General features: G+C 35.8%; 1 protein-coding gene across 3 annotated transcripts in view; it reads right to left on the bottom strand.

The window, feature by feature from the left end:
- The window catches only part of LOC139130336 (protein arginine N-methyltransferase 9-like), a 41,042-nt gene that overhangs the window by 14,869 nt on the left and 3,516 nt on the right, over positions 1-22,657 (bottom strand). For all 3 annotated transcript variants that reach the window (XM_070696092.1, XM_070696094.1, XM_070696093.1), the window contains exons 3-7: positions 21,996-22,163; positions 21,072-21,195; positions 12,371-12,450; positions 6,383-6,575; positions 5,749-5,944 (exon numbers count right to left, since the gene is read on the bottom strand). In XM_070696092.1, coding sequence (XP_070552193.1) covers positions 5,749-5,944; positions 6,383-6,575; positions 12,371-12,450; positions 21,072-21,195; positions 21,996-22,163 — 761 coding nt within the window. The remainder of the gene's footprint in view (positions 1-5,748; positions 5,945-6,382; positions 6,576-12,370; positions 12,451-21,071; positions 21,196-21,995; positions 22,164-22,657) is intronic.

Here is a 22,657-nt window from a genome sequence, read left to right as displayed (position 1 = left end):
TTTGGAAAGTGCCAAAGCCCAACTTCTTATATTATTATGAAAGTTTCATATGAAGGTACCAGTAATATTCAGGTAAGCATCAGCCATGAATTTGCATGTGCTTTATTGGAGAAATGGGGGTTAAAAAAATTTCTAAACCATTGTGTTTGTGCTAGTTTATTTTACATTATTTGTTGTAAAAGTGAAGCAGTAGAAGGTCAGCTGCTTGCAAATGTTTATTCTAAGTAATGTCTCTCCATGTTGTTAAGGTAATCTGCAAGGTAAACAGCTTGCAAATTCCAGCCCATAAAAACCACTGGTGTGCAATGTACTGTATGCATACTACCACTAAATTTTTATTTGCATTTTTTAACATTAAAAAAGTAATATGTTGTTAAGGTCACGAAAATTTATCAGTCCAAAAGCATCTTCTAAAGTAAATTCTAAATGGCAGTGGTTTCAAACTTTCCAAAACTATGAGTAAATAATTTGTTTTTAATTTACTGAAAATCTAGACAGTAAACTTTGTCCTGAGAAACATAAGATTTAAGTTTTTTTTTAAAATTAACTGAAACTTGAACTTTGCTGTATCTCCGTATTTTGCATTTAAGTTTACTGAAAATCTAGAAAAAGCCAACTTACAACAAGAAGACATCGATTCTACTTGTGATGAAATATGTAAGCTTTTCAAAGACGAAATGGATGTTCATTTAGAGTTCAGGGATGTTTCATTACGTACAACAAAAAAGCATAAAAGGAACAAACCATGGTGGACACCGTTACTCACTGATCTCTGGAAATTAACATGTCAAAAAGAAAAGCTGTGGAACATGTGCAAAGGTCCATCCAGATTGAAATCGAGATTAAAAGATTCTTTTGTTGAAGCAAGACGCACATTTGATTCTGAAATAAGGAAAGCTAAACGTTGGTATGGTAAAATGCAACAACAAAAACTATTAGACATAGACAACGGGGGGACGAGATTTCTGGAAAGATTTCAATAATATTTTCTGCGCACATACGCCAATACCTATTAAAATTGAGCCAATACCTATTAAAATTATAGATGACGATATAGCGCATACAGAATTGGACATTGTATTAAACAGGTGGAGAAAAGACTTTCCAAGTCTTTTTAGTACTACAGACCCAGTATCTGCTGATAATGCCGAGGAATTTCGTTTTGACGAGGGCCATCTGGAAATGATTATGAACAAACTGAAAGAAGTCGATGCTGAAGTTGATCAGTTATCTCCTCCAGACATGCCTATACTACACTAGACAGAGTTAAATCAACCAATCACGATTACTGAGACTGAAAAAGCCATTATGAAAACTAAATCTGACAAGGCGTATGGGTTGGATAAAATACATTATGAAATTCTAAAGAACAAAGTTTCCATCGAATTGATGCATCGTCTACTTGTGACATGTTTTGATACTGGTTTAGTACCGACAAGTTGGCGTCAAAGTCTTATCTGCCCAATACCGAAAAGTGGAAACAAAGATAGATGTGTTCCGTTGAATTACAGAGGTATTACTCTGATATCGTGTATATGTAAAGTTTTCACATCTATTATCAATAACCATCTGCTTAATTGGTTAGAGAAATACGGCAAGCTAGTTGACGAGCAGAATTGTTTCAGAAAACTTTGTTCTTGTTTAGACCATATATTTGTTCTGTATTCTATTATTGAAAACAGAATTAGTAAGAACCAGCCTACATTTGCTTGCTTTGTTGACATGCGAAAGGCATTTGATCGTGTTGAGAGGAATTGTCTATGGTACAAATTATACGAAAGTGGAGTAACTGGCAAATTTCTCAATGTGCTGCGTTCCTTGTACACTAACGTAATGTGCAAGGTCCAAGTAAATCAGTTTACCACAGAAAGTTTTCCTGTTGATATTGGTGTCAAACAAGGCGACAGCCTTTCTCCTACTCTATTTGCACTATATATTAATGACCTGGCAACAGAAATAAAACAGTCCGGTATAGGTGTTAAAGTTGCGGAAGATACCATCAGCATACTATTATACGCTGATGATATTGTTTTGCTGGCCGATTCCGAAGAAAATTTACAAAGTTTGCTAGATATAGTACACATATACTGTATGAAGTGGAGACTGAGATTGAGCCAAGACAAAACTTTGGTGGTACACTTCAGAAATCACTCTTCTCCAAGTACAAAAACTCAATTTCACTGTGGGCCTATGTCAATTGATGTTACAGAAAAATACAAATATTTGGGAATATATTTTAGTGAACATCTTGATGTGAATGTTATGACACAGAGCCTTGCTGAATCTGCCTCAAGAGCTACTGGAATTATTATATGCCAAATGTAAAATGTATGGTGGAATGTCTTATCAGATGTACACAAAGCTTTTTGATTCGCTAGTAGCTCCAATTCTTGACTACGCTTCGGTAGTGTGGCATAGAAATTCAATCACTTGTATTGACAAGATCCAACACCGTGCAATGCGATCACATCTCGGAGTAGGAGCTTCAAGTCCTACCGCTTCAGTATACGGTGATATGGGATGGATGTCTAGTGAATATAGGCGTAAAGTTGAGGTCATAAGGCTGTGGTCCAGATTACAGAGATTACCCATCACTAGACTGACCAAACGTGTATTTTTAAGCGACCAATTGTGGACTAAACAAGCGAAGTCTGTATTTAAAGAGGCTGGACTGTTACATATTTTTGAGTCTAGAAATGAACAAAATATTAGTACTAATGTTATTCTTGACAAAGCAAAACAGAAGTTAAAAGTAAATGAATCTGTAAACTGGAGAATTAACTGTTTAATGAAACCGAAATTGAGAACGTATTGTACATTCAAGCACAATTACAATTTGAACCTTACGTATTACTTAATATCCCGTATAAATACCGCTCAGTTATTGCAAGATTACGTAACGGGACATTACCTTTGAGGATTGAAACTGGTCGGTATTCTAACTTGCAAATTGATCAGAGAATATGTTTACTTTGTAACGGTAATATTGTTGAGGACGAATTTCATATATTTGATTGCGAACAGTACGACGATATTCGCACCTCGATTACAGATGTTCTTCATGATTTGCCATCAAACGAAAAACTTGTTCAACTTTTCTCACACAGTTATGTCGGAAACTTTGCTAAGTGTATTCACGAAATGTATATCAGAAGGAGAAATGTAATTTCAAACACTTAATATACTTTCTTTATGAAGTATGTTATACTGTAAAATATGTTATTTAAACGCACAGTGTGGTTAGTTTAATTTATAGGAATCAGTGACTCATAAGCTGACAACTTGGCTGGGGTTTCAAACAAATTTCTTGTACTTTTTCAAAATAAGAATCTTGTGTTGAATATGAAACCGTGTCACTATAATAAAATATTATCTATCTTTAATCCGCGAATATACACTGTCTATGCAGCACACACACCCGGCTTCACTCAGTCATAACGTCAGTGGCACTTGCGCCTCTTATTTACTCATTGTTCGTTTTCCATACTTCGAGCTGCCACCCAATTTTTATGAGCATTTGTTAACAACAAGCGACCTAGCGGCCGATATAGCTCCGCTGTGTTTATGTAGAAAATAACTATTTTTGACACATGTTGATGAAGAAGGTGGAAATCTTTGATAGCTCAATGCAGTGGCCAGAACAAAGTGGCTAAAACAGCTGCAAAAATACACAATTGAAGATTTCATCATACTTTGAATATATCACATCGGATCATCCCTAAGAACATGTCAACCAAAGCTATCTGATGAGTAGTTTTTTGAGAATGAAATTTTCTGACCAAAAATGGCAACAATTGCCCCCAAAAATAAAAATTGCAGATTTCATCATAATTTCAAAAGATCAAATTTAGTTCACCTATAGAAACCTGTATACCAAATTTCAAAGCTGTTAGACCAGTACTTTTTGAGAAACACATTTTTTGACCAAAAATGGAAAAACTTGCCCCAAAAATACAAAATTGCAGATTTCATCATAATTCCAATAAATATCATTAAGTTCATCTATAGAAACCTGTATACCAAATTTCAAAGCTATCCGATGAGTAGTTTTGGAAATACACATTTTTTGACCAAAAATGGCAAAAATTGCCCAAAAATACAAAATTACAGATTTCAACAGAAATTCAATGTGTATTACTTACTTCATCTATACAAACCTGTATAATAAATTTCAAAACTATCAGACAGGTATTTTTTGAGAAATACATTTTTTGACCAAAAATTGGCAAAAATTACCTTAAAAATGCAAATTTGCATATTTCTGCACAATTTGAACAAATCTGAAATAGATCATCCCTAAGGACATATGTACCCAATATCAAAGCTATCTGACTGATAGTTTTGAAGAAGAAGATTTTTAAAGATTTTTTTTAACCAAAAATGACAAAAATTGCCTTTAAAATACAAATATGCAAATTTCACCACGATTTGAACAAATCTTACTGAAGTCACCCTAAGTAAACTGTATATCAAATTTCAAAGCAATCGGACAAGCAGTTACAGAGAAGAAGATTTTTTTACCGAAAACACAAAAAAATGCCCCAAAATACAAATATGCAATTTCACCACAATTGAGGATGCACGATTTGAACAAACTTAAGTGAGGTCACCCCAAGTGAACTGCATATAAAATTTCAAAGCAATCAGACTTGCAGTTTCAGAGGAGAAGGCAATTGTTGACGGATGACGACGGACGACGACGACGGAAAATCAACGTATTTGATAAGCTCCGCGTCGCTGACAGCGGAGCTAAAAAAGCCATATTTTTATTTGTACAGAAAAATTTACAAGTCCCAATTTTTAAAGCATCCTCTGAAGTAAATTCTGAATCACAGTGGTTTCAAACTTTCCAAAATGACGAGTAAATACTTTGTTTTTACGCAAAAATACACTCATCCCAGCTGTCTACGCAGTACGCGACAGCGTACACACAGGCCTCACTCAAGTCATAATGACGGTAGTGGCGCTTGCGCTACCTCCCAATCATGCTCAATGTACATGTCAATCAATTTCCATCAAAACTATTCGTCAAAATTTCATGAAACTTTCGAATCTTATTATATATACACTAAATTTTTTTCATCAGATAGCTGCTTCTCCAAAATTTTTGCTGTCTTGAGGTCGAGATTTTCCATCAAAGTTCTTCTTTCAATTTCCAATGATGACAGCCTGTGAATATCGCCACATCGAGGCTCTGATGCATTAGAGAATTCTCTGACCTTTCCAACAAGGGGTCATACATTGAAATCGGCCTATAAGTTTCAGTTGAATGTTCCATTAGTATAGGGGTCACAAAATCACCCTTTTCTGGCGATCTGTGCAACAGAACGAAACCCAATTTTCAAGTTCTTATAACCTTTTATTGATTTTACTCTTTCGATTTTTTTCTTGATAAATGAAAGAAGAAGTTTATGAAATCAAAATGAGGTATCATGAGTAAAAAAAAACATCATTTATTTAGGAGAAATATGCCCCCAAAGTTGGAACTAATATGTGAACTTCACTCGGTAGAACAATTTTTCGGGCATTTGACATGGCTATAATTTATACATAAAAATTGTAAGTTTTTATTTCTTTCATCCTTGCGTCTTTCCCTCCTTTACCAAAAAAAAATAAGGTAAAGAAATTTGCACAAAAACATTGTAGTGAGTCAGCATTGATAGTAGTTTGGTCCAAGAACAAGGCCAACCCAATTTCTAAAGAAAATTACATGCTCCAGGCCCTGGGCACTAACGCAGAGTTACATACCTTGACAAATGTGCAATGGATGGATGGGAAACACTGCCTGTTCCCAGCAACTTTCATCATTTGGTGATGTGCTGAGTGCACAGTCTTCATATAAATGTAATGTAAACCAAGACACAATAGCATCAAGATGGCCTGATTTAGTTACAGATATCTGATGATCTACATCAGGACCACATGGCTCAGCTGAACACAAAATCTGCAAAGACAGAATATGGTCGAAGACTGAAGAACTCAGAACATTTATTTGGAAATGGTTATTATTACAAGAATCTTGACTTAAAATTAAATTGAAGTATAAACACTTTCACTTATAAAAACTAGTTTTATAATAGTCTAATATCATGATCCTTCTGTGAACGATGATTGCAAAATACAAATCATGGCATTTGCTAATATCTAGGCTTTAAGAAAATATACACTTTGATGGGGTTTACTAGTTCATTGTTTTTGCAGGGAATTCATTGTTTTGGAAGGGCCCAATACTTGCCCTGAAACCTGAAAACAATACCACATTCCAAAATCATTTCAAATTAACTAACTTAAGTTAATTCAAAATTTTCTATCCTTCCCTTGACAAATAGAGTCAGAGCCACCCTAACAAATTTGAACTGATCAAGAAGAACTGTTAACATACCTGAGCACTGTTGAAATCTATATCTCTGACTTTGAAGGCATTTGAAAGAGGTGTAAAACCAGAGCATACAGTTGACATTCTTTCAGTGCTGTACGGTTCTACTGTACAATTACTGGTTTTACATTGAGCAGCCATGGTAGCACTTATCAGATCACAATTCAAAGTCAAGTTACCAATTTGATGTGCAGTTACTCTGATCAAAAAAAACGAAAATAGCATCAATGACACTGAAGCTACAATAGATACCTGTAGTGTACCTAGGAACAAGTCCAAGAACAGGTTTGGTTGAGGATGATAGATTGTGTAGGAACAATAGTATGGTATGTGATCATATGTACCGGTAAGTCACAACAATCAATATAATGTATCACTTTTATTGAACCAAATAAAATATTTTTAATGGTCATCAAAGATCAACCTAAAATTTACGAATAAATCTCATGATCAGAGCTTCCATTAACGGAAAATCCTGCGTATTTCACTCACACTTTCTCTAAAGTACGCAAACTAAATTGACATCTGCGTAATCCGATACGCACTGAAAAAACCAGTCTCCGTAACAAAGACATGAGCAAAGGTGTTTTCCTCCAATGCTTAGTTTATCCATGACAAAAAATAAAATGTTTGCTGACAAAATATGTTCAATGATTTTAGAATGTTTTGTCCTACATCTTGTCAATCACGTCGCGTAAATTGTTTCCTTCAAGGCTGTACCAATACAAATGCAACATGTTCAATACAGTTCATCATTGTCAAATTTTTTTTTTCCATTGCTCCTGATTCATACCGGTAAACCGTGAAGATCTCCGCGTTGAATATCAACATGTAAGCTGAAGCTACATGGACTTAGAAATAATAGTTTTATGGCGGTCTGCACACTTCTTTACGAATATTGTGAACTTTTTCCGAATATTGCAGTTGGCCATAATTGCGGTCGTGATTCCAGTCTCATCTGTCTCATGTGAAAGTGGGTTCAATACCCAAAACAGGATCAAAACATTGAAATGTAGCTGTCTGAGTGAAGACGTCATAAATAATCTGATGGTGATAACTATGGGAGGCCCAAGACTTGATTAATTTAATGAATTTGACTTCAGAGCAGCGATGATATAGTTCAGGCAGCAAAGACATTGTCGGAAGTGGTAGACAAAAAAAGTGAAGAATTGAATACCGTCGACAAGGAATAGAACAGAACAGTATTGTAAAACTCATCAAAGAAAGAACATTGTCACTGCTGATATTTATTGAACACTTTATTCATTGACTTTTGAACCAGTTTTCAATATCACATACTGCTATTTTATAGGTACCTTACATGTAGTTGTCAATGTATGCATTTTTGATACATTTTACGCAAATAAATAACCATTTGCGTACAGCCTTACGCAGATTTGAAAATCCTAACTGAAGCTCTGATGATCCTATTTAGTATCAAAGAAAATGCTGTCAAATAGTGTAGCTGTACCTGTCGTAGTTGGAAAGATACATGAAAGAAGCCAAAAGCCCAAAGGTCATCTAAGGTCATACCAAATTAGGCAGAAAAGTATCCAGCAAAAACCAAACCTGTAACCCTATTGATTTGATATGTAGCCAAAGGATTTGATATGTGCATAATTAATGAGGTAGAACAGTCAGTACAATGAATGCTACCATAATGCACCGGGTATGTAGCTTAATTGGTGGGATACATAAAAGGAGTTCAATGGTCATTCAAGTTCATCTATAAATTTTGAAATAAGTTTTAGTACCATGTTAGTCAAGATCCAACAAATCAAAACCTCTAGCTGGCCCCACAGCTGTACCTGGTGTAGATGCTAAGATATGTAAAAGCAGGTCAAAAGTCATCAAAAAATTTCGAATGACTTTTTGTCCCACACTGGTCAGTATTTGCTGCCCTACAATTACATGTACACATGCTCCATGCTGTGCAGATACTGGTAGTATCCAGATGTACAAATCAACAAGTCATTGACAATGACATAGTCCCCACTTGTAATAGGAGTATTAGTCTTGATGGGGCAGGGAAATGTGGTCATTAAGAAGTATCACTGGAGTGTATGTGTTCAGATCTATGGACACATAGGTCTATGTCATTGTTCCCAATTTGAAACAAGAGGCATGTCTAAGTTATGGTTCTAAATCGGGAAAAAAGATCAGACCTCTAGCTGTATTGGCCAGCCAAGAAATACATATGCACATAATAAATGAGGTACAAGATGTGACATCTTAAGGTCTATTATCCTATCAAAATTGAAGCGTAAAGAACCTATTAGTGCAAGATGCGAGGTATAATGATATTCAAATATGCAGATTACACTAATGAGCATTGTTTCGGTATTAAAATTCTATGCTAATGACCCTTAATCAATGCGGATATTCATGTACCTCGGATCTTGCATTGTATATAAAGAACTTGTGGTTACTGAGTTATGCATATATATGCATAATCAAGGTCAAAGGTCATCAAGGTCACGTAACATTTTGAAAAAAAAATTGTATTTCTAATTAATCCATAAATGCCAAAATTCAGACCTCAAGCTCTATTTGCTTGCCCACAATTATATATGTGCATAATTAATGAGGTAAAGCATGTGTTGTCATAAGGTCTCCCATCCTACTAAATATAAAGGACATAGCACTTGTGGTTACTTATTTATTGACATAATTGTGTATTTGAGGTCAAAGGTTATCGAGGTCACACGACATTTTGTCAAACAATTTCTATCCTATAGTCTATCCCTATATACCAAAAATCATACATCTAGCTCTATTGGCTCGCTCAAAATTAGATATGCACATAATTAATGTGGCATCATAAGGTGTCCCATCATACCATATATGAAGGGTGTAGCACTTGTGGTTACTGAGTTATGCACAAATATGTATATTTGAGGTCAAAGGTCACCAAAGTCACGTGACATTTTGTCAAAAAAATTGTATTGCTAAGTTATCCCTATATACCAAAAATCAGACCTCTAGCTCTATTGGCTCGCTCAAAATTAGATATGTGCATAATTAATGAGGTACAATATGTGGCATCATAAGGTGTCCCATCATACCATATATGAAAGGTTTAGCACTTGTGGTTACTGAGTTATGGACAAATATGTATATTTGAGGTCAAAGGTCACCAAGGTCATGTGACATTTTGTCAAAGTGTCTGAGATATCTGCATGAACGGATGGACTCACGGATGGACTCAAGGATGGACATGACCCAATCTATAAGCCCCCTGGACTTTATCTGTGGGGACTAAAAACTGTCACTGCATCCTTTTTGCAATATGAATACGATGAGAAACTAAATTTTTATTTTTCTTGGCCTTATACATGGGAGTCTATGGACTGCCTTATACATGGGAGTCTATAGACTGTCTAATACATGGGAGTCTATGGACTGCCTTATACATGGAAGTCTATGGAGGTGAAAACTAAAAAGTTCTCTAACACGGCCAAATTTGATCGCATTGTGAAACAAATCGATGTGCATCTGTATGAGGTAGGGTACTATCCTTGTACCAAGTTTGAACGAAATCGCTCCAGGCGTCTCTGAGATATCTGTGTGAATGGACGGACGCACGGACGGACGCACGGACATGACCAAACCTATAAGTCCCCCCGGACGGTGTCCATGGGTACTAAAAACCGACACAAACACAAACAGCGACAGTATGAGGCATGTGGTACAGAGGGGAGCAATTCTGCAAACAGGAACAACAAAAGTGTAAACATTGTATTGCTCTTCTTTGACACTGGTTATAACTACATATAAATTACTATTCCGCATAAACTGCTTCCTGTAACAGTGGGTAAATCCGATATGTGGAAACACAAACCTGATAATAAAAGCTGCACAAAGGCACACTTGTCACAGCTAAAATGACAAAATACAGCACTTCCATGAAGATTTAAAATGAATATTGCCATATTAACCCAGATCTGCCAGATCTACACAGAAGATAACTATGACATATACTGCGTGGCATACACTGTCACTGAGTGTCAGTGTTCTCAACATCAGTTGACATACACTGTCAGTATTCACAACATCAGTTGGCATACACTGTCAGTATTCACAACATCAGTTGACATACACTGTCAGTATTCAAAACATCAGTTTGCATACACTGTCACTGTTGACAACTGGTGTTACATCAGTTGTCATACACTGTCAGTATTCACAACATCAGTTGTCATACACTGTCAGTATTCACAACATCAGTTGGCATACACTGTCAGTATTCACAACATCAGTTGTCATACACTGTCAGTATTCACAACATCAGTTGTCATACACTGTCAGTGTTCTCAACATCAGTTGACATACACTGTCAGTATTCACAACATCAGTTGGCATACACTGTCAGTATTCACAACATCAGTTGTCATACACTGTCAGTATACACTGTCAGTATTCACAACATCAGTTGTCACACACTGTCAGTATTCACAACATCAGTTGACATACACTGTCAGTATTCAAAAGATCAGTTTGCATACACTGTCAGTGTTGACAACTGGTGTTACATCAGTTGTCATACACTGTCAGTATTCACAACATCAGTTTGCATACACTGTCAGTATTCACAACATCAGTTGACATACACTGTCAGTATTTACAACATCATTTGTCATACACTGTCAGTATTCACAACATCAGTTCACACACACTGTCAGTGTTCACAACATCAGTTGATATACACTGTCATACACTGTCAGTATTTATAACATCAGTTGGTATACACTGTCATTATTCACAACATCAGTTGACATACACTGTCAGTATTCACAACACCAGTTGTCATACAGTGCCAGCATTCACAACATCCGTTGTCATACACTTTCAGTATTTACAACATCAGTTGTCATACACTGTCAGTATTCACAACATCAGTTTGCATACACTGTCAGTATTCACGACATCAGTTGTCATACACTGTCAGTATTTACAACATCAGTTGTCATACACTGTCAGATACACTGTCAGTATTCACAACATCAGTTTGCATACACTGTCAGTATTCACAACATCAGTTGTCATACACAGTCAGTATTCACAACATCAGTTGTCATATACTGTGAGTATTCACAACATCAGTTGTCATGCACTGTCAGTATTCACAACATCAGTTTGCATACACTGTCAGTATTCACGACATCAGTTGTCATGCACTGTCAGTATTCACAACATCAGTTTGCATACACTGTCAGTATTCACAACATCAGTTTTCATGCACTGTCAGTATTCACAACATCAGTTTGCATACACTGTCAGTATTCACAACATCAGTTGTCATGCACTGTCAGTATTCACAACATCAGTTTGCATACACTGTCAGTATTCACAACATCAGTTGGCATACACTGTCAGTATTCACAACATCAGTTGGCAAACACTGTTAGTTTTCACAACATCAGTTGGCATACGCTGTCAGTATTCACAACATCAGTTTGCATACACTGTCAGTATTCACAACATCAGTTGTAGTACACTGTCAGTATTCACAACATCAGTTGACATACACTGTCAGTATCCACAACATCAGTTGGTATACACTCGTTATGCACATATTAATAAAATTCAACACAGTCATTTATGTCTTGGAAGGATGAGTCATTGAAAATCATATTATGATATATCTCTTTAGAGTCTTGAAATGGTCAAGTTTGTAACAATATGTTATATGGGACATCTTATTATGCCCTACTTGTTTGAACCATATTCATATGATGACGATATGAAAGCCAATGAGGGAAAGCAGTTTAAAAAGACCAATTAACATTCCCTTTGCAAAACTCTACAAAAACATCAGATGAAAGGTAAGTGAGACATGGAATGACATATGATGGATAGCCTACCAAGTTGATAAAATGTGCATTGTGCATATCAATGTTAATTAACAAAGTCAGAGACACACATTCAGTACACACAAAGACTGGCATACATCTGTTGAAAACAACAAGATGAACATATGATGAGTTCATTTACCTGTGTTGTTTTCTAATTGCCTCACATTCAACGAGTTGGGCAAAGACAATGGCTTTTGATGGAATCACTTTACCATTGATCTGTAAGAAACATGGCATTGATCACAACATCAACTTCTTTCATTATCTTCATTGGAAGCTGTAAAATATGATACTTCCCTTTCATTCCTAAGTTTTCAAATGCCATCCATGAAGTACAGCATTACTACAACCATTTTCAGTAATAGAACGCGAAGCCACTGCAGTGAACTGCAATAAAACTGCTCACACTAATTAGTTTCAGCTGTAGCCAGCTGGCAAAGTCGAAACATTGTATGTCTCATGCAGACAGTTTGTCTGGGGAAGTTGAAATAAAAAAGATTTGTACATGGACCAGTGCATGGTAAAAATGTTACATTGTGTCTTAATCTTGAACACAGGGTGCCAATCGTAAACTCTCATTTACAACTCGAGCCTCAGACAGAGCTAGTTTTGCCTTTGTACAAGCAGACTTTTTGGTCTTTATCAAGTAGCCTTGTTCAACACCAAAGTGGCCACGGCTACGGGTAATTAGTGTAAGCAGTTTTATTGCAGTTCACTACAGTGGCTTCGCGCTCTATTACTGAAAATGGTTGTATTATACAAATAATCAATTTCAATGTTATCAGACATATACTGGCACTTTGACATACATGACAAAAGTACAGTGCCCCTGTGACCATAAATATATCATATCATCAGTTTTGATCAAATGTCACCTGATGTGATGTCCATTGATTTCTTGCTACCCGGTAGTACTTGTAAAAGAACCAATCTCAAACATCATCATACACAATTACAGAACCACAAACTTAAAGATCAGTCTGAGTCACAAAACGGTATTGTCAGAGGTGAAGGTACTCAGTTTACAATTGGTTTGTTAAAATAGACAGTAGAGAAAATGAGGTAGGGACATAGGACAGATCCATTGACTTTACCTATCACATAGCATAATTCAATTCCAATGTTGAAGTCAGCTACTAGACCTCAACATTACACATTTTAATAATCTGCAGTAATGTGCAATGGTATGTCTAACATTGACTGAAGATACATGGATGTCAACAGTAAATCGTAGATCATTTTAAAAACAGGACTGATGGAACACTCTCGTCGAGTCTTGGAGCCTGTGCAACTGTTCATGTAGAATGCAAGACATATTTTGGCAATCGTCCATGTGTCCTTTAAATGTGAGGAGGCACTTAAAGAAGGTACTGTCGGCTCAGTCACAATCAGGGTGCTCTAGAGTGTTTCACTTTTGTCAAAATTTCATCTTGTAGACACATATCTAAATATACTAAATTCACAAAGCTTAAGGTTTGGTACATATTTGCTTGAAAAGTTGTGAACCAAACTTTCTCAGTATTTCCATGGCAACCAGTTCTTTATTGTGTTGACACACCGTCACGGACACTAGAAAATATTATGAGTTGATGGAGAAATAACATAGTAGACTATACAACATTTGTACAAATATTCTTTTTAAAAGTTTAACCAGAAAATATATACAGCTGTTGTAGAAAATAAGGTGAATGTATCAGGATTTTACCCAGCTTTGCATGATTTCCTGCAAAATGATTTGTTACGAAAAAAAGAATTTTTCATTTTTTTCTCCCCATGAGCTTATGATTCCTCTAGTTTTAGTTAGTTAGCTAGCTTTAGTACATTTAAGTTATTTTTTACTGCAATTGATGAAGTCTTTAGAAAACATTAATAGTATTTGCAGCAAAAGTTTGCTTATTTTTTGTTAGTTTTCTAGTCATTTTTGTAGTCTGATAAAAGCGTCACGGACACTACACATTCAGGAACTGTTTATTATAACCAGTAAACCTGTAAAAATAGTAAAATTATGACAAGAATAGATTACAAACAAATCAAAAACATATTATTAAGGAAGTTTGACATAAAGAATATTTGTAGTACTGGTATTTTTCAATAACCAGAAAATTTTATCAGAAATACAACACTGAATGCGAAAATTCTTGAGATAACTGGTATGTAGACAATGATAACTGGTATGTAGAAAATGCTATACAATGCAAAACTGTCCTAGTAACACTATAAAGTGAACAATAAATGATTTACTGAACATTTAGTTTCCAACATATTGTGATCTGTATTTCAGTAGCGTCACAGACACTACACATTTGAATACTCGAAGGGGCAACTTCTTTATCAGTTTTAACAGACAATTTTAAACACAAATTCTCTATATCAGAAGTCTTTTAAAGTCATGAAGAGTATACGGACACTACGGCAGTAACAGACACTACATTTGGCCGCTTTTTGATATCCTGAAACAATATAAGTGAAATGCATTTATTTTTTATAACACATAAGGAAGGCAAACAGGGCCACTTTGGCTAATCACATCAGATCTCTACTATCTGAATATGGCTGAAAGTTATGAGGGTGTCACGGACGCTACAAAATTTTAGGACAAAAAATGTGGGCAACTTTCATGATTTGTCTTTCATAATCAATACATTGACCCTATCGACATTTAGTACAAACTAAACAAAGTTGGTCTTCCAATCAAATAGATGTTTTAGGAAACATTCTAGGGTAATGTTTACCAAGTGATAATAGAAAGATAAATTACAGCTCTTGTCAAAATAGAAAAAGTGTAATGGCACACCCATTTCACTTGTTATAACGCCATTTCCATTCAAATCCATGTATTCAGATGAAATAACTTGCAAAAGAAAGAAGAAATGCTATTTAATGCTTTAAATATACTGAACAATTGAAAAATTAATCTTAGACTAACAATTTCAAAAAGTAAGTTAAAAAATACCGTCAATGACGCTGTACCTTCTCTAATGTGTGGCCAGGTCAGGTAATTGGTTGTTGGCATGGAGTTGTTGGCAAATAGTTGATGATGTAGGGGCATGAGGTGGGATATGGACCCAAAGAACCCAAAAGATGATTAAATACATCAATCAAAAAAATTCCAAGCTATACAGTATAAACTGCCTAAAGATAGTTCAACGTGGAAAAAAGTTAAATAATTCAGAAATAAGAATTAACAGTCCAAATTTAGTCCAGTCAATCTGCAAGATTTTGGCACCTAACCCACCACAAATTGCAACAGAATTTTTTTCTTCAGAATGCATTTTAGAGAGGTACCCAGAACAACATATTAAAAGTTTACTCGAATCCACCTTGGGGAAATATGCCCAATTTGCATAAATCAAATATGGCGGCCAACTATCCGACAAAATAACATAATTGGCCATATACCACATGTTAAAGAAGCTATTTCAGTGATTTCAACGTCTGACACCAGTAATTTGGCTCGGGGAATCATTTTGGAGGTATAATGTTTCATATAGGCACTTCATTAATTTGCATAATTCCAATATGGCGGCCAGCATTTCTACAAAAGATATTTTCGGTCATATACCACGTATTAAACCAGCTATTTCAGTGATTTCAATGTTAAAAGTATATTTGTTTGGCATGAACAAACAGTTTTTGAGATGCAATGATTTCCATAGGTACTTCGTTAATTTGCATAAATCCAATATGGTGGTCAACATACCTACTAAGGACATTTTCTGTCATATACCACGTATTAACCCTTTGAGCGCCGGTCTATTTTTGTTAACTTTATAAAATGTACCACAGTCATTTTATCAGCTATTTTGCCAACATTTTGATAAAAAAATGTAGCTTATGAAAAATGATATCCATTTGGTCCAACATTATGAAAAAAACGTACAGAAATTTAACAGAAATTGGTAAAATATTGCATAAAATTTTGGTCAAAAAAGTACAGCAGTCAAAGGGTTAAACAAGCTATTTCTGTGATTTCAAAGTTAAAAGTATATTTGTTTGGCATGAACAAACAGTTTTTGAGATGCAATGACTTCCATAGGTACTTTGTTAATTTGCATAAATCCAATATGGTGGTCAACATACGGTACCTACTAAGGACATTTTCTGTCATATACCACGTATTAACCCTTTGAGCGCCGGTCTATATTTGTCAATTGTCATTTTTTCTGCTATTTGCCAAAATTTTGATAAAAAACTGTAGCTGATGATAAGTGATATCCATTTGGTCCAAAATTATGAAAAAAACGTACAGAAAAATTCACAGAAATTGGTAAAAATATTGCATTAAAATTTTGATGTAAAAATTACAGCAGTCAAAGGGTTAAACAAGCTGTTTCTATGATTTCAAAGTTAAAAGTGTATTGCATTTGCATGGAAAAACGATTTTTGGCTTGCAATGATTTGCGTTTGCACTTTGTTAATTTGCATGAATCCAATAGGGCGGCCAATATACCTACAAAAGACATTTTCTATCATATATCACGTATTAAACAATCTATTTCAGCCGTTCTGAAGTTTAAATATATTTCTTGAACATAAAGTATCACCTTTAACGGTTCAATGTTTTAAAAGACTCTTTGATAACATTCACAAATTAAATATGGCTACCAAATTAATACCCAAATAGCTTCTAATATAAATAGGGTTCTGGTAGAGTTTTTAGCAATAGGAGTATCAAGAAAAAAACTGTTAAGAAGTTACTGCACCCAACAAAGCGTATTGTGCTCCAAACAAAAATTGCAAACATTCATCCAATTTTGATTAATTTGTTAACCCAAGTTTAAAAAACTCCCCCTCGTCCATAAGAAGGGGGCTCAGTCTAAATTTAAAAACTAAGCATTTTGTACACGACTTCACATCAAAGTATGCCTTTGCTGGATACCAAATATATTGGGCGAAATATTAAAATCAGCCATGTTCAGCAAAATCCACACAACAGTATTGATCCTTTTCTAATTTGATTTGATTTGCTAATGTTATCCTTGTATGACAGTCAGTACAATATGGAACTTGAACCCAACACAGTGAATAAGTATGCTGTCAACGGAATGGTGTGGCTGCATCCACATGCAGCAATAGGAGTGCCTGTGTCTCTCATCCCTCATTTCCAACCTGTCCCATCCCTGAAAAAATAGTTTGGTCTTATATTTATAATGTTAATAATTTCTGTTTTTGTTAAAATGTGCGCATCTCAAAAACTTTTGATCATAAACACTTTCATTGTTTTTTATGGCTGACCAGTCAGTTAACCTGTTTATTTTGAATATTTGTGCATTTTTCCTCAGTATTTGACATTTTCAGAATACGCTCTTATTCAACTTGTCATTTTCTAAAAGTTAAAATGCTCCTTTGTATGGAAATCCAGTCACGACATGCGACATGCGACCTGCGACTTCAAAACTGCGACCTGCGTCCTGCATTTTTGTCAAACTGCAACCTGCGACTTCCGGGTGCTCTGGCCTAGCTGCCACCTGCGAGTTTGAAACTGCGACCTGCAAGATCACGACCTGATCCATGATTTTAGGTATTTGGTGTTTATATTAAGAGTATGAAAAGCAGTCACAAGTAATATCAGTGATAGATGGTGTCATTTAGGAAAGAGATGAGCTTCGATGAAAAATGCAACTGAATGATGAAATTTGTGGCTGACATGATGCATTTTAGGCAATGATGAGCCTGTGTTGAAATCCAAAAACACACTGACCCCCTATTGGGCATTTCAAAAACATGGTGACCCCCCCTATCACCAAAGTCAAAAACAGGGTGACCCCCCCCAAGAAACTACCACCCCCCCCCCCCCCCCCCCCCCCCCCCGGCCAAAGAAACTGAAGATTGGGTTCAAAACCAAGGGAAATGTTTGATATGACAAAGAGGACAAGATACCACTACCTCTCTGATTTCTCAGACTGTCTATGAACATGGTCCTGTATTGTGACGGAAAATTGAACGATCTGTGGATTTTATCTTCAAGCGTAATTATGATTCGTTTAGTGTCAAGCGTAATTATGATTCTTTTTCAGTTTCTGGAATCACATGCAGATCAGTCTCCCATCTGAACCACCAGACTGGACGCAGATCGCATGTCGCAGTTGTGAGTTGACGAACACGCAGGATGCAGGTCGCTGTTGTGAAGTCGCAGGTTACACCTAGGTCTAAATGCCGAAGTCGCAGGTCGCATGTTTCAAACTCGCAGGATGCAGGTCGCAGTTTTGAAGTCGCAGGTCGCATGTCGTGACCGGATTTCCATACCTTCGTGTGGTCAAGCTAATTTCCACAAGCATCAAATGTGGTACTTCATATGGGAAGGTCTGCCTCCAGAGGGCGGGCATAATGAACGGTGTTTGTTAGTTATTTTCTCCACATAAACTGCTGATTGTACTGTAAACATTGAACATGGCCGACGTCCAATTTTCCTGTCTAAAACTTTCACTCATTTTCGTTCATATGACTCTGAAACTCCAGGAAACGATTGGGAAGAAAGAGTTATCTTGAAATATTGAGGTACTCGCCGATATTTTGCAAAATTAAATGAGAAAAAATGCTAGGAAAATGCCGACAGGCTTACACAATGACCGTTTTCAGACTCAGATCATCTGCAGATTATGCAACAGGCCCATATCACGTGAGGCCATGAGGGAATATCCACGCAACTCAGTATCAAACACTAGTGCAAGTGAGTACCCCTAACGTCAGCTCAGTAGTCTGTAATAGATCGTAGTCAACTAAGAAACCTTGGAGAAAGGCTTAACACTGTGGCTATGCTGCTAAGTCCCTTTTGATTTTTGTCACAGCTCAAAATCGTTCTCCTACACCTCAACCTGAACCATGAACACCCCCACCAGTTTATGATATGACCCATCACAATGGCATGACGTCAACGGATCTTGACAGACGGAAGTAGAAGTTGACACCAGCATACTGGTTTTCAACTCTAATACCTTCTCCGTCTACAAATAGACACGAGAAGGTAAAAAATGTGCTTTTTCAGATGAAACGCCGTAACGCTCATTTTGACCCATTTTTAGGGTATTTTTTTACTACACAGCTCAAAATCATCGAAAAAACACAATTTTTTCGATGCGGCCTTTTAGGTTCTACTTGTTGTTTCATTTTGAGAATAATGTTTCATTACAGTTTGCACAATATTTTTTTATATTAGAATGTAACAAGTCAAAATCTGTCTAGAGCACCCTGATTGTGACTGACCCATGTGCTTGGGTGCCTGGAAATGATCAATATTACAGAACCGATGTTCTGTTTGGGTTTTTATAGTGCACACAAAATTCTACTTTTCTTGATGGTATATGTATAAAAATTGAAGTATTGTGAGGTCAAAGGAAAACTTATAATTGAAAATGTGTCCTTCATTTTGTTTTATTTTGTTTTATAATATCTTACTTTTGAGTTCTATCAGAACTCTACAACATGTGGAGCGGTCGCAGTCAGAAAAATGTAACAACTTAGCCCAGTTATTGAACCACTCTTTTTTGAGAGAGGGGATTTGGCCGAGCGGTTCTGTCTGTTGCCTTTCCACTAGCCAACCGGATGCCGTATGTTGTGAGTTCAAACCCAATTGAAAACTAGCCGTATTTGCCTAATCTTTCACTGACTAGTAAAAGAACTAAGGCTGCATTTCTTTTCAACCATGCTAGCTGATAGTAGAGTATAACATTGATTCCCTTACAAAAATGAAACTACACTGGAGCTGTGCAGTACAGAAGAAACATAAATACTGCACTGGAACAGCACTGGTACTGCACAGGAAGCTGTGCTACCACGACTGTGCAGGACAATGCGGCTACATGCACATGTTTTGAACGCTGTGGATTCCATGCATAAACAGTACAGCAGAAGACAAAACTGTGCATCATTTGTGTAGTACATCCCTAAAGATGATATAGAAGCAGTGAGCTTCATTTTGTGCAGCTAACAGAACAGTGTGAAACTTGTGTGCAGCATGCTATGCTATGCTATGCTACTATGCTATGCTATGTGCATCTTCTGTTTTTGTTTAATTCTATGCTACAAATTAACAAAGTGGTAAGTCTTGCAAGGTGGTTTAAATTTTGAACTGTACTATTTCATGAGTAGAAAAATAGCAGTAGCTCTATTAGTAATTGCAATTGATCCACAACAGTGAGAACTTGAACTGGATCAAATCAAGCAAAATATATCATTTGAAGATACAGTTTATATTATAATAATAAATCAGCAAAATACATTATTATCACTCAAGGATATGCTGTTGTTGAAGAAAGTGTGCATGACACATTTCAGTGCATTGTGGGTATAGTATATTACACTTGCACTATGAAATCTTGTAGAATTGATAATGTACATGAATCACTTTTGAAATTCTAAAACATCCCAGGACTTAATGTTATTTGTTAAATACAGCAATGGTCATTCGCTTCATCTGGTAGTGGTCAATCACTATGTCTGACCATTACCATCTGTCAGTGCATGGTCAGTCACTTAGTTCTGAGAGTAGTCAGTCCCTAGGAGCAGTTTCGGAGTGAAGCCTCTTGTATCTCATTACAAACACAACACAGTCTCTGAAAATGTTATGTTAGCACTTGGCAATAAATGGCTATCTCTAGGCACAGCGACTGTGTTGAGGCTAGGAGTAGACTGGCATTTGGTCTACAATGAAATGAATTATTCTCTAATCCTCCGAGAGGTTCAAATAACACCCCTGTAACAGCATGGTTTGTTGGAGTATACAGCCTGATCTGAAGTTACGATTAACAGTAAGTTTTATCAGATCTAATTAGTACATAAAATTTCAAAACACATTAAATGCAGCAAATAATGCAACATCTGTACATGTAATGAATACATACTGGATATTGGTGATGGGTGTCTCTATCATTAGCCAGTAAGTGCTGCCATGCGTGTTGTAATGTCTCCACAATACCTTCTCCAAACAAACCTGCATCCACAGTCTCTGTGACAACCAATGACACTCTGTCATCAGAAAATTAACATTTATTCATCATCTGGACATTTCAAGATTATTGTATCAGAATTTGGAATTTGAATAAACCATGGAATTTTTTGAAGTTTTAATAATACCATTCAATATGTATCAAGTGGCAATATATGCTTATCAACATTTCTTTCTTTGCTATTTTCTTCATCAAAAAGTATTAAAATGTTCAGGTTTCTTGACAAGCTTTTTGTTTTTCAAAGTAAATGAAACATGTTCATGCTAAAGGATCAACAAAGTAATTTTTCCTGTTGATAAACACAATGGAATAACTATAGGTCCAGACCTAGCACTAAGGAAGATATGGACCCTATATATAGTGGACAATAAACAAAAGTAAACTGCAATGATTCTCCTCAAAACATGTTTGTATTGTTATACAAATGGAAGGTCTGTCTCAATATCAATATCAGGACAGGTGTGGAATACTTTATACATACACATTACTTACAGACTGAGCAATCTTCAGAAATGTAAATAGTCAACTGGTTAAACTTTTAGAATGTGTAAATTTCACTCTTTAATTTAATATCCAGCAAATGCACAGAATAAATGACTGAAAAAAATTAATAAACTGTGACGGCGGCCAGTAGCCACGAGGCACAATCCTCACGTTTACAATGCTAATATTTGAGTTTGATCATCCACAGAAATGTTACAATGTAAGTTGAGCAATCAGTTTTGAAGTTTTCTTGCCTGAATTGTCATCTAGGGAAAGCTCAATATTGATACTTTGAGATAGGGTGAGCAGAAGTGACTCTCAAGTGTGTATACTTACTTGCATGGCAAATCTCTTGGTATTGTCATGTCAGTAGACTTCATATTGAGAAGCATGACTTTATCAGACATATGGTTGGTCACAAGAACATCCCGCCCCAGTTCATACATAGTCTTGGACATTTCACATCCATAAACGTGTTTTGCTCCTGACTGTACAGAAAACATGCTGTAATAAAAATTGATGTTTTCATAAGGAATGGTGTTATAAATAATCCACTTTGGTCAAAAAATACCACTTGATTAAAGCATAGACTGTCTATGAATAAAGTAAGACTCTTTAAGTAACACCTGGAAAACTCAGTTTCTTGGATGAATATGCAGTTTTGAGTACAGAACAAACATTAAACTTACTCAAGTTATAGTGACTGAAAACAAGGGATCAAAAATGCATCTTAACCTCCTATTTAAAGTTGAATAATAGGAAATGTCACAGGAAAAATCAATTGTAAACATAGTTAATGTTTTTTTCTGATACAAAAAGCTTTCTATTAATTTCATTCACTTTGATACTGCCATATTAACATACAACTCCCTGTACTATTATCATGCTTCTCTGTTAGCTGTTATCTGTAGTTTATTTTTAATGAATTAAACATGTAGATTTTGTTTCAAACACTAAGTGTTTTTAGTTCCACAAAATTTCTTATACAATCAAACATC

Source organism: Ptychodera flava, chromosome 4, assembly GCF_041260155.1.
Source record: "Ptychodera flava strain L36383 chromosome 4, AS_Pfla_20210202, whole genome shotgun sequence".
NCBI classification, from domain to species: domain Eukaryota; kingdom Metazoa; phylum Hemichordata; class Enteropneusta; family Ptychoderidae; genus Ptychodera; species Ptychodera flava.
Note: the sequence above shows the minus strand (reverse complement) of the source record. Positions and strands in the feature narration are given on the sequence as shown.